The sequence below is a fragment of the Gracilinanus agilis genome, chromosome 2, assembly GCF_016433145.1.
Source record: "Gracilinanus agilis isolate LMUSP501 chromosome 2, AgileGrace, whole genome shotgun sequence".
NCBI classification, from domain to species: domain Eukaryota; kingdom Metazoa; phylum Chordata; class Mammalia; order Didelphimorphia; family Didelphidae; genus Gracilinanus; species Gracilinanus agilis.
The window spans coordinates 257,377,468-257,391,685 of record NC_058131.1 but is presented as its reverse complement, the minus strand read 5'-3'; the positions used below and the strand labels follow the sequence as shown (position 1 = coordinate 257,391,685).

Sequence of the window (14,218 nt, the reverse complement as noted above, 5' to 3'; positions counted from 1 at the left end):
GAGGAAATTCATTATTTTACTATTTCTTTGAACAGGGAGGGAGCATGCAGTTTCTATGAATACTATTTAGTCAGCCTGGCACTGTGGCTATATTTAAGACTAGCATTTATAAGAATACAATTATAAGCACTGTGTTTTTTAAGAAGTACTAACTCCACTACCCACAGTAGCAACAAAGATGTTACTACCATACAATAGAATGTGCTTCTTGGGCTGAGGACCCTGGATTACATCAACTCCATTCCCCAGGAAAGCCATGAACCTCTTGGACCCGTGTTTTGCATGCATTTTAAGGAGAAGTGTGCTCAATTAATGAGAGATGAATCAAGTCTTTGACAAATGATATGACCGACATGGCTTCTATTCTCTGTCCATTTTGCTTACGCAATGTTAGGAATGTAGAATTTTTTCTTCCTGACAGCTAGTCTAGTTAACATAAGGGAAGGCGTGATCCTTTGGGCTTTCTTCACACCAATCTTGAAAACCCTTTTTCAGCTCTAACGTTCCATGACTGATTTTTTAAAGTTGCCATAGGCATCAAAATGTTCAATTCTGAAATCCTAGATATGAATAATAAGAAAAGGAATCATGAAGGGATCATCCATCAAGGGATACTACTTTTGAGGAATCAGTCATCAGCAGACCAACAAACCCTTCTTGGGTGAGTTTGTTAACAAAAGTGTACAACATCAAGGCTAGCCTGAGGAAAGACCATTCAGGCAACAAAGTAAGCACTTTAGAGAATGTCCTCAGTGTTATTAAGGCAAAAGAGGAAATAATACACTTGCAAAATTCAGGCCCTGTGGACTTTTCTCTTTGTGGAAAATGACTTCTTCGTGCTCATATGAGAAAAAAAAAAACCGAACTCCATTGCCTAGACAATTATCTGGTTAAAATCAGAACTTAGGAGTATTTTTATCATAAATGATCAAAACCAATAATCTCTAAAGAGATCTGGCCTATGAATTCTGAGCTATGAATCTGAAAGACAAAAAAAATGTCAGCGTCTCCTTTATTTGTTCACATCCTGCAAAACCATGTGGGCACAATCAGATAGGTGTTTAGATAACTATAAAAAAAAGTTCCAGGAAAACACAAAGCCTTAGGAAACAATAAGTATTACAACTCATTTTCCCTTTCCTTGAACTCCAAGCTTTATAACTTTATAGCTGCTAGTTCTACTAGGTGCAAATATTGCTCTCTTTCTCTGATTTGCAACACTTGTTTGGACTCCCCTACTGCTATCTGAAATGTCTATGGACTTTAACAAATTCTGAAAGTCCTGGACACTTGCCCAGAAAATCACTTTTAAAATTATTTCCCTGCAAGTCAGTCTGCTGTTTGTCCTTCAACTCTTCTGGGAAGATTCCTGAACTAACTCTTCTAACTTACAACTGATATGAAAAACTCCAGGTATAGTACCAACACTTCCTTTTCCTTGATGGATTTTGAAAGGGCTTTCCACATTTTCTTCCCAAATGACTTCATACAAACATCCAAGCTACTCAAACTATATTAGAAAAAATAGGTACCATACACCCTGGTAGAATATTCATCTTTCAAAGGAAGGAAGCTAGAATTTCTGCCTAACTGCACAGAGAAGTCTAATAAGACAAATTCATTCAGTAGTCCTAACATAACACACACACACACACACACACACACACACACACACACACACACAAATACATGCAAGGTCTCTCTGGAGGAATCAACAGTTACTCACGTTTTAGGATATTTCTTCTTTCTAGTTCCTCCACAGCAGGTCTTTGGCTCAGTCGTCTGCGGAAAAACACCAAAATTACGTTTTGTACCATGGTGACTGTCTGAGATATCCACCCAAGATTTGTGGTAGGAAGGTGTCTCTCCTGCCTCCAAAAATTGCCTTCTAGAAAGCAGGAGGAAGATAAAAGATAAACAAACTATATCTTTGGTGGTTCTTCCTTGCCTAAATCTAGACAAAGTTCTCTGCTGCACCTCGGGAAAGTTTGGTGGTTTAGAAGGCTAGCATTTTAGTCCTTTCAAGAAATTTATAAATCTTCTTCATCTTCAGATTCTACTGGTCCAAACCATCGCCTGTCAACACCCACCTCATTCAGTAACAAAACACTATAGCAGAGAGTAGATACATTCTAGAAGTCTTCCTGTTTGAGCAACAATTCCTTCCACAATGGTAGCAAACCTTAGTCCTGCTTGCTTTCTTTTTTTTTTTTTCCTTCCCAGAGTCACCACTGATATGTTCCAGCAAAAGGCAATTTGGTTAGGAGGAAACGTGTAAGAGATTTCCCTGCTGCTGCTGCTGCTGCTGACTGACAGCTCAATCCCTCCACCGTACTACTGCCTGCTAGCGAAAATCCCTGTACTGCTTACAACCTCATGCAGAGGGGAGTGTCTAATGTAGCTTCACATCCACTTGCCAGCCTTCGCTTGTGCAGCCTGGAGACTGAGTCTCAAAATCAGACGATCAGGGCCAGGATGCTTTCATCCTGAATAACAAATGAGACTTCCCCCAGATAATATTGCTAATAGGAGCCAGGATTATAATGTTCACCCACCCCCACGCATATTCACTCCCTGTTTTAGGAAAAGCATCCAAGACCCAGAGATGGAGTGTTTATGTCGATTGCAGGAAGACTGGCAATATTAAGACACATTATTGTTGTCTTTATAACTCATTTTTCATTGCTAGAGTCAGAGGGAGCAGCAGAAAATAAAAGACTTGTCAGGAGGGGAATAATTAGTCAAAATTAATGCTAAGCTGAAGATCCTCTTATTGTCACCAAAATAAAGCTGGCACAGGGTCAGAACAGCAAAGCAGCCCATTTCCGCTATCAGTTCAATGTTATGGATACAATAAATGGGTGGTGGAATCTGAGTTCCCACCAGAGACTTGCACAGATGATGCTGATGCTGCCTCCAGAAATATTTGGCTTTATAGAATCCCCATCACAGAACAAAGCAAAGAATGATCCTTAGAATGCTGCAGTACCTCCCCACAAGCTGGAACATTAGAATGTGCTAGGGATGTTCCTCCCTCCCCTTTCTCCCTCTCCTTCCCTCTTCTTTTTTTCCTCTCCTCCCTCCCTTTTTCCTTTTCTCTCCTCTCCCCCCCTTCTTTGCCCTTTGTATTTATTTCGTGTCTACACTGTGGGAGGCTTCTTCTAACTCCTCTACTTCCCCTTTATAATAATCATTGAACCCAGGACACTCCTCCCTGCCTTCAACAATTCACTGGCTATGGTTTGGTGGGAAAAGCCATACATAGTTCACAAACTGAACAGGAAGAACTCTGGCTCAGTGAGGGCTTGTCTCCAAAGAATCCACAGTTTCTTACACCTGCATTCTCTTCTGTGTGGTCAGAACATCCTAAATCCCAAATCTCTCTTTCCAGATGCATCCAATTTTTTTATGTTTAAGGAATTTTCAAGTAGAACACAGCCAATGGAGGAAGGAAGCTTTGTGGTATATGGGAAAGAGCCACAGATGTAGAATCCAGAGGACTGGATTCAAATCTAGGATTTGTGTTTACAGTTGGTGTGACCTTGGGCAAGTCACTTGACTCTCTAGGGCAGTCTTATTTTCCTTATCTGTAAAATTATAAGGTTGTACTAGTCTCTAATGTTTTTTTTTTCAGTGATTTTCTTTAAGAATCCTAAAGCCCTAGGACACACTGAAATACTCATGGCTTAGAATGCACACATGCAGCATTAAAGGATGAAATGCTACAAACTCAGTCATTTGTTATTACTATGGTGACCCAGAAGGGGTTTGGGTGCTGAGAGAGAAGATGGGAGCAGTGGTTTAAGAGGAGAAATAAAAGAATTGTCTCGTTTGAAATCCTTGTGTGTGCCCTTACAAGCATCTGCCCATTGTATCTGCTCAGGGAGATAAGTCAGTCCCTCCACCTGACAAGAATAACTCATGTGTGAAGAGTGGCTTGAGAGTTTACAAACCTCTTTATTCATGAGGGACCCTTTGAGAGAGGCTAATGTAAGTAACACTATCTACATTTCATAGATGAGAATCAGAAATACACACACACACACACACACACACACACACACAGGCTTGGCCAAGATCACACAACTAAGTCAGGGTCAAAGTTGAGATCAGATCTTGGGTCTCCTCACTTCAGATCCGATATTCTTTCCTCTATGTCAGATGATAGATATGTCAGGGTTAACAACTAATATCTACAGCACAGACTAGCCAACAAATTCATTCACACCATGATCTGCTTCCTCTTCCTCCAATTGATAAATTCCTCCCTGAACCTTTATTTGAGGAAGCAAGGAGGCAGCTGTGCTCACTGTGCTTCTATTTGAATTTCCAGTGCTTAGCACAGTTTCTGACCACATAGAAAGTGCTTAATAAACTCTCCCTCTTCCTCTTCCTGTCCCCCCACCTCTCTCTTTCAATCTCTCTCTCTCTCTCTGTCTCTCTCTCCCCTTCACTCCCTCCCCTGTTCCCTCTCTTTCTTTCCCCTCTCCCTCTCCCTCCCCTTCTCCTTATTTCTCCCCCTTTCCTCTCTTCCTCTTCCTCTTTCTTCCTCTTGTTCCTATCCCTCCCCACTTCCCTCCCTTCATCCTCCCCCCCATTACTGGTGGCGAGGTTAGTTATTTTTGTTTTAAGTTGAATGCCCTACCTTCATTTCCATAGAATAATAGTTGCTCAAAAATAAAAAATACCCTCATACCACCTGTATGGGGATATTGTTAAACATTCCTACAAATTTCAAAATCCATAAGTACTGTGCACAATATTCACTTTCAGACAGGAATGAATGCCAAGGGCTTAAATCTTTGAAACCCAAGATGTAAAGTCATCCAGGGCTCTTACAGAAGACCAAACTCTCTGGTGTATAACCACTCAATTGCACTGATTTTATTTTCTCCTCCTCCTCCTCACCTTCTAACATTCTTACCTCCTCTTTCTAATATGTATGAAGATGTTTATTGTTCTTGGGAAGGGGATCAGAGAAGGGTAGGAGGGAAGATCTTTGTATCCATCCCAAGTAACAGAAAGTTTGGGCCCCCTGAGAGATCTCTTTGGAGAGGGACGATGAATCCAGAATGAGGCCCAATTCCAGAGGCTGGGTAGAGGATATCTGCTCCATAGGTGGTCAGATCGTTGCTGCTATAAGCTTTGGGTAGCATCCTTTCTTTAGGACACAGCAAGGGGTGGATGGGTGGAAGGGGTGGGAAAAAAGGAAAAAAATGCAAAATTTGCAGATTGAGCATTCACTGAACCCTCCCAGCAGGAAAGTCCTAAAGTAAAACACACACATTAAACACCACACAATTAAGCCATGTCAGTAGAAAAGGAGAAAATGCATTGGATTGGAGAGGTGGCCACAAGAGAAATACTGGAGTCCCAAAGCACCAACAGCTGACTTCTCCAAACCATGAAAGAGCTGAGAACAGTTACTAATTGAGAATATGCTGGACATCCGTGACCAAGTGCTTTATGGGAATAATAAAGAGAACATTTTAGCCTAACCCTAGTTAAAGGAAGCCTGGAGTTGCAGGAATTTCTTTATTTGGACACAATGTTATTTCCTGACATCTTCTCTACCCAGGAGGGAAAATCTGTGTCAGAATGACAAATCAAACCAAGCAAACCAATAAAGACACCAGGTGGGAAATGAATGTTTCAGATCTGAGGAACCCATTTCCCTCTGGGTTCTCTGCAAATTTCCCCAACCTGGAGCTTGCGCCTAATCAATTTGGGAAGAAGGGTTCTATTGCAGAAGCACTGTACAAAGTGTACAGCCTAGGAATCAGTCAACTTAGGATCTATTCCTAGCTCTGCTAGTTGCTGTGTGACTTTAGAGAAGTGCTTTGACCACTGATAAAAATCTATATGGTTTTTAATGCCCTTTTCAGCTCTCATATTCTATGATGTTCTGAACTCCCTGCCCCAATCTTTCCATTTCACACTAACCCACCAAATCAGAATATGTGTCCCATCTTCATCCCATTCTTTTGAGTTGAATTTTAGAGTAGAAAGATCCCTGAATTCAAGGATCATAACATCTGGGATCCAATCCCAGAACTGCTAACTGCCTTTATGACAATGGCAAGCCATTTCCTGACTAGTCTCAATTTTCTAATCTGTAAAATGAGGGGAATAGACTAAATGAGTTCTAAGCTCCAAATCCTAAGGATGCTCATATGTAGACATGTTCTGCAAAGTGATTGGCTGCTAATCACTCATTCATACAGTTCTAAATTATATTGCTCCCCACCCCCAACATATAGCATTGATGCTTCATCTATAGCTTCTGGACACTTCCCATGTCATGTTAACAAATGGACTATCCCCCTGGTAGAATCTTCTGTCTCTAAAAGTTACTTCATAAAAATGTTTGTAAATATCTACATTGTGTGCTTTGAAATCAGCCCTTGGCACAGATTTAGGTTCCAATCAATGCTTTTGGGTACTTTGGCATTTGCTTTATAGTTTCCTTGATCCTTTTCTTACCACCCAGGTGAAGTTTTTGAACTAGCCGATACCTAAATGAACTAATATTAACAACTCCATACTGGAGAAGGCTCTTGGGATGAGGAAGGACCTCCGAATAACCACACAGACCAACTCTAATATAATGTTAGATTGCCAGCCTACATAATCAAGAACTTATTAATTGCAACTGGTCCAGAAAATACTTTTTTAGCACTGCTACAAGTAGTGTTTGGAAGTCATACTGGGAGCAGTTTGATCTCGTAGAATAGAAGCTCCTGAAAGGCAGAGGCCGGTTTTCATTTTGTCTTTGTGTTTTCCACAACAAACACAACAGCTCGTGTGCTTCTTTCAGTCCCAGTCTATTAGTTTTACCAGTTGTTCAATCATTTCTGTTGTGTCTAACTTTTCATGACTCCACATGGAGTTTTCTTGGCAATGATACTGGAGTGGTTTGCCATGTTCTTCTCCATCTCATTTTACAGATCAGGAAACTGAGGCAAACAGAGTTAAGTGACTTGCCCAGGGTCACACGTTTAGGAAATGCCTGATGTCAAATTTGAACTCAAGCCTTCTAGACTCCAGACCCAGCTCTCTATCCACTTTACCACTTAATTCACTCTAGGTGAAGAAACTTCTCCTTACCAATTGCTGATAAACAAGTATTCTTCAATTTATAATCTTAGAGAATTTTTTTGGAACATGGAAAGCCTTACGCTTAGTGTCACACAACCTCTGTGCATCAAAGGCAGGGCTTAACCCAGAGCTTCCCAGCACCAAATGAAGTCCCCTATCCATCCCACCACATTGCCTGGCATGTGATGGTCATTTAGTATGTTTATGAGATTGGATTGGTACCAGAGATCACAGCATTGTATTTCAGTTTTTCTATTTAAAGACTGGGAGGCCCTTAAAGAGCTCATTAATAAATTTAGCCCATTGAGTTTGGAAATTTCTAAAATTCATGAGGGCATTTTCAGAGGAATATAGGAGTTTCCAACTTTCTATTAAATTTCTCAGAACATTATCTCTGTAGTGTCCCTTATTTAGAAAACCATTGAGGTTCATTAAAAAAAAAAAAAAAGACAACAGGACATTTCATCAATCAGAATGATTGGCACAATAGGCTTCTCCTCTCTGCCTCTGACGTATTAGTCACAGTAGATACAATCAAGAACTGGTTAGGGAAACCTCAGCTTATTTCTGATCCAAGCCATCTGAAAAAGCCTGTATGCGTCGTAGCTAATTATAGTTATACGGAGGAGGAAGAAGTGCTGAGAAAAGAAACAACTTATATATTTACACAGACATCTGCCCATCTGCTTTGTGCTCTCTCCTTCTGTTTACACAATATGAATCAAATGCAATTCAGATTAATTCAACATACATTCAACATTAATTGTATTCTGTATTTGAGGCACTATTTAGAATACACAGAGAAATTTAGAAAATGAGACCACAGAAAAGATAAGATGCCATGTATGCTGGTTGGTTCCTTGACTTGTGTATATGTGATATAGGGGTGCAAACAAAATTCTTTAATCATAAGAGGTAAGACACATGATCCCTAGAGATGACTAATCTTGGTGTTTTTTTTTTATTACCTCCATGGATGGGGAGGAGAGGGTCAGGGTAAAACATGAAGGGCCATGACTAGGGAGGGGAGTGTGGATCCTAGACTAATGTCATCTCCTACCTTCCTGGAAGAAGGGACATGATAGGTACTGATTTCAGTATTTCAGATGAAAAGAATATGCTGGAGCCACCTCATACCTGTTCACTGAAACAGAGCATTAACTCCTCAGAAATAGGCAAAATGCTAAAAAAAATCATGGCTTGATTTATTATTTTGTAGATTGGTTAGATTTAAGAAAGTGATAGAGAAAATAATCATGCAAATTAGACTTATATGTGTAGAACTTTTGGAGAGGCAGTTGTTAAATATTTAACCACAAGATTCTGGTTAAAGGAAGCATTTAGAGTACTTGAAGGAGAAAAGAAGTCACAAAAGGGCAATCTGAGGGGAATTCACCTGAAAAGAATTAAAGCATCTCCAAGGAAGTAAAGCCTTCATTTCACTTAATCCAATCATGTTATCCCTGAAAGGGGGTTAACCAGTCTACTCTTGAATTGGAACTCACTATTTTTCAAGGCATATTACATTTTTAGACAACTTTAATTTTTAGGAAGTTATTCCTTAAAATTAGTTGAAAGTAAGCTTATCTCTCTGCAACTTCTCCCCCTTTCCACCTTTCCCCCTAGTTGTGATCCCTGGAGCCAAGCAACACCAACTTCATCTTCCACAAGGCCTCCTGTCAAACATTAGAAAACAGAGCCAAGTCACCGTCACTTCGTAGCTGTTAAGAGCCTCAGACGGTCAGGATTAGACGGGTTTCTGTTTCATGGTGAGGATGTCAAGAAGCTATTTCCAACCCACAGTGATGGGAAGGAATCTTCAGGTAGGTGTTGCTTTCCCTAATAGTGAAACCCTCAGTCTCTGAATAATTATAAGACAGACACTGAAATCAAAGGCCTATTTGTACTGAGTAATTTGGGTGTTTGCTAATAATGTAGGTGGGAGACACCTTCTCTCTCAAAAAGGGCATGAGCATTTCTGGTAGGAAAGTCTTATTGGAAAGCAGTTACCAAATTTGCTTCTTTTTAGTCCTCTGGGCCAGATCCTGCCCATGATTCTTCATGATCCTTAGCAATCTTCTCTCCAGATATGATATCAGCCACTCAAATGCCTAATAGCATCCTGTCAGACCATATTTGAAATATTATAAGTGGGTCTGGAAACCATATATCTAGGATGGACACTGAGAAGTTGAATGAAGATCCCCAAGAGGGCAGCTCTGAGCTGCCACCCCAGTTTATAAATAAACCAGAGAAACCTTTCTTCATAAACTTTCATTCCCTTTCTCTCCTTTTCCCTCTCCCTCCTTCTCTCTCTGACCTCTGAACCTGTCACTCTGTTTCCATCCCTCTCCCCCTCCACTACTTCTGTCCTTTCCTTTTTTCTTCCTCCCTTCCTTTCACCTTGACTCTCATTTTATTCTACCTATAAGCTTCAGTTTATCTCCCTATAAAATGGAGATGATAATACTTGAATTTAAATTCCTAGTTTAGTCTTAGAGATCTCAAGAGATGAAGTTTCATAGCTTACCTTTGGCTTTTTTTGGATCCCAATGAATACCTGCATAGCTAAGACCTAAGGTTTAGCAGGGAGAAGGGCATGGCTTCTGGGAAACCCCCAGATGTTTTTGTAAGAAGAGTTATTATTTCTGGTCACACATATAAATACAGACTTTCTCTCTCTCTCTCTCTCTCTCTCTCTCTCTCTCTCTCTCTCTCTGTCTCTGTCTCTGTCTCTCTGTCTCTGTCTCTCTCTCTGTCTCTCTCTGTCTCTCTCTGTCTCTCTCTCTCTTTCTCTCTCTCTTTCTCTGTCTGTCTCTGTCTGTCTCTGTCTCTTTCTCTCAAAATAATAAAATGGCTTTTTGGATTCTAGGTAGAATTTTCACTGCTAGAAGAAAAAGAAGGACTGATGGCTTAAAACAGGGTTTCTTAACCTATGTGATGTAATTTTTAGAACATTTTGATAACTGTTTCAATATCATAGTTTCCCTTTGCAATCTTATGTATTTAATTTGTGCATTTCAAAACACTGGTCTGCGAAGGTGTCCACCAGCTTCACTAGACTGACATGCAGAGAAAAGGTTTAGAAAACCCGCACTTGCAGCCTATAAGCTTATGCTTATTCCAGCACAAATGTTTGGTCTTCCCCCAGACCGAGGCAGAAAGGCCAGAGTTTCCCCAATAGCACGGCCACAAGTTATAGGTACATTAACCACAGGCAACATCTGAGTTCTGTTCCAAACCTGCTTTAGTCCCTTCTGACCAAGCTCTGTTAACCAAACAGCGGGATGCTTTAGAGCAATAAAATCAGAGTGGAGGACACTGTTAAAAAGTTCTCTGAAATGGAACATATGTATCCTCAACTCAAGGGATACTTTTGGTTCTGCAGGAAAACAAATATCTCATGGAACTGAAAACACTTTAAAAAAGAAAAACTATTGCTATTTCCCCCCATAAATTCACCATAGAAAAGATGAATATCCCCTCTTAAGGTAGCATGGTGTAGGAGACTTTGAGATTTGGGGTTTACTTCTGAACCATGTGACCTTGGGAAAGTCCCTCCACTTCTGACTCAATTTTCTCATCTGTAAAATGGGGAAAACATTATACTTTTTATTCTATCTCTGAGAGCTATTATGAGAAAAAAACATACTATAAATGGCAACATTCCATAGAACGAGGAGATAATAGTAATAGTAACAACTATTGTTGTTGGAGTTACTAAGCCAACTCCTGGCTTAGGAGACAGGGTGGGCATGTTAAGACTGAAAGTTAAGCTATTGTGAAGTTCTTGGTATTTTGGGGGGTTGTTATATCAGTCATGTCTGATTTTGCATGACCCCATTTGGGGTTTTCCTGGCAAAGACTTGTCAAATCCTTCTCCAGCTCACTTTACAGATGAGGAAACTGAGGTAAATTAGGGTTAAGTAACTTGCCCGGGCTCACACTGCTAGTAAGTGTCCAAGGCTGAATTTGAACTCAGCTCTTCCTGAGTCCAGCTCTGGTGTTCTATGGATTGCACCACATAGTTGCCCCTTCCTGGTACTTAGAGACATAAGAGATAAGAAATATTAGGGCCTCACCCCAGCCCAATGATCTGTCCATGATGTTTCTGTGGAGGAATGGTTGGTGGAGAAGGCATCAATCTCCTCCAGGGTATCAAGAAGTAAAGAGTATATTCCCAAATATTCCTCTCTTCCTCTATCATTATTTCACAGCTACATTCCTTTTTTTTTTGTCATTAATTAATAGTAGTAGCTCAACTATTTATAGTGGCTTATGGTTTACAAAAAGGTTTAAATCATGATACCTCTGAAAAAACTGCTAGAAGTAGCTGCAAATATTATTTCCTTTTTATAGATGAGTGATCTGAAGATAAACGAAGGAATGTGGCCAGTTTCCTGACTTGGACTTGGTCCCAGATCTTTGGCCTCAAAAGCCCGTGTTCCTTCCATTGTCCCACATTTTCCCTTAAGAGCTTGTTGCATGACAGAAAGACAGCAACTACTGCAGCTGGAAGTGACTTACTCAGGGCCCAGTGGGTGTGGGAATAGGGAATAAATTGCTCCTTCCTTTGCAGACATCAGAGACATATGGTGCCTCTTCTTCAGGTCAAAAAGACATAGAACCACTTATAATGACGGTGACTGACATTTATATGACACTTTAAGGTTTGCAAAGTGCTTTTACTTACATGATTTTATTTGAGTCTCACCAGTAACCAGAACTATTATTCTCTTTTTGCAAATGAGGGCACTGAAGCTCAGAAAAACCGAGTGATTTGTCAATGGTCACACAGCTTGTGAAGGACAGATGTGACATTTACATCTAGATCTTTCTTATACTACTTCCATCACCCTATCTATTACTCCATGATGCTAGAACATTTATAATTTTTTTAAAATTCTGTGTCTAAGTATCTGAAAACGAGTAGTCAGTCATTCCTAATAAATCCTCCAAGAACCCTTAAAGTCCATCCCAGGAGATTTGCCCCCATTGTACCAGCAGTTTGTTTTGGCTTTAGTTTTTTATCCTTAACCCATCTAATACTGTGATTTCTTGGCCTATTGTGAAGACAGTGAGCTACACCACGTATGACTCAAACCCTGATTCCAGGGACAACATAGAACACAAGTCTGACAAGTTTTGAATCATGATTACTAATTAGAGCAGTGTGGAATTGAATCACTAAGGCATGGAAAGTGAAGGGATTCACAGAGGATCCCCAGACATTAGTGGGAGGAAGAGTTCGCTAACAGGATAGGGGCTCTTCCCTCTCCATCTCACAGATCCTCTCTATGGAACTGAGAACTTGAACATGAGCACCAAGGATTTGGTGGGAACTTCTCAAACAACAGGACTGGTCTTTGCAAGAAAGGATCATAGGATCACAGACTGAAAGCCAGTAGGGACCCAAAAGATCATTTAATCCAACCCCCTCAGGAGAGATGAGTTAAATCAGTCCCAGAGTAGATAGGTGGCTTGCCTACAGTTTCATAGGGAGTAACTGATAGAAACAGTTCTCTGTTGCCAAGTTCAGAGTTCTTTCCCCTGCACCATGTTGCCTCATAAGGAAAGAAAGTTCTAGAAAGGTTACTTTTCTTCATGTCCATAAAGCAAAGGGAATGGACTTCATGGTCTCTGAAGTCTCATCCAGTCTTAGATTCTATGGTCGGCTCTATTTTCCCTTCACCTCAAAATTATCAGTTTGGGAATGATGGAAGAAATAAGCGAAGTTAAAGAACCACAGAATGCCATAGTTGGAAAGGAACTGTAGAGACCATCATTTTATTTATAAGGAAACTGAGGTCCAGCCACACTTGCACTACATAATACTGCCTCCTGTTATTTGTTCTGGTTGGCTTTAAAGGCCAGATTGAGAAAAAACAGTGTGACATGGTATATAGACTTGGAATCAAGAAGACTTGGGTTCAAGTCTCACCACTGGCATTCAATAACAATAGCTATCGGGGGCAGCTGGGTAGTTCACTGGATTGAGAACCAGGCCTAGAGACAGGAGGTCCTAGGTTCAAATCTGACCTCAGACACTTCCCAACTGTGTGACCCTGGGCAAGTCACTTGACCCCCATTGCCTACTCTTACCACTCTTCTTCCTTGGAGCCAATACACAGTATTGACTCCAGGAAGGAAGGTAAAGGTTTTAAAAAAAAAAAGACAATAGCTATCAATTACATAGTGCTGAAATTTTTGCAAAGCACTTTACAAATATCATCCGATCTTTACAACCACTCTGGGAAATAGGTACTACTATTACCATCATTTTAAAGATGAGGAAACTAAGGCACACAGGTTAATCGATTTGCTTAAGGTCACCTAGCTAAAAAGGATTTGATTCAGGACTTCCTTACTGCAGGCTCAGTGCTCTATCCACTGTGCCACCTTGCTGTCTACCTGTGTGATCCCAGGGAAGTCACTTGACCACTGTCTCTAGCTTTTGGCTTTAGCCTTTTATCCCTAAGGCATCCAATACCATGTGCTCTTGGCTGAATTCTGAAGACAGTGAGCTATACCAGGTATGATTCAAACCCTGCTTCCCAAGGGAACATAAAACATAAGTCTGTCAAGTTTTGAACCATGGTTACTAATAAGTACAATGAGGGATTGAGTCATTAAGTCAAGTAAAGCTGAGGGACTTGCCCAGGATCACCAAGACAGTGGTGGGTGGAAGAGTTGAGTCTCTCTGAGCCTCATATTTCGGGACATGCTGGTAAATATTTAACAACTGTTTTCAGGACATGCTTTTAAGTTTAATTGGCATTAACATTTTTGTCATCACTTTCTTGAGTCTAGACAATCAACAGAACAATAAATCAAGCTCTGATTTTCAGCACTTGCTACATGGTTCTCATTTTGAAAATAGCCATAATGATATGCATAGTACCTACCGCAGAGGGTGTTTTGTGAGGTTCAAATCATATATGTGCGTATATATATATGTGTGTGTGTGTATATATGTGTGTGTATATATATATATATGTATATATATATATATAAAATACTTTGCAAACATGAAAGCACTGTACAAATGTTTGTAATTATCATTAGGAACAATGAATAGACATTTTAGAGAGGCAGATTACCTGTATCACTTAGAAGTGTC

General features: G+C 40.3%; 1 protein-coding gene across 6 annotated transcripts in view; it reads right to left on the bottom strand.

Annotated features, from left to right (window-relative positions):
- PHACTR3 (phosphatase and actin regulator 3) overlaps nucleotides 1–14,218 on the bottom strand; it is a 309,124-nt gene that overhangs the window by 9,923 nt on the left and 284,983 nt on the right. For all 6 annotated transcript variants that reach the window (XM_044663866.1, XM_044663867.1, XM_044663870.1 and 3 more), the window contains one exon: nucleotides 1,727–1,782. In XM_044663866.1, the coding sequence (XP_044519801.1) occupies nucleotides 1,727–1,782 (56 nt within the window). The remainder of the gene's footprint in view (nucleotides 1–1,726; nucleotides 1,783–14,218) is intronic.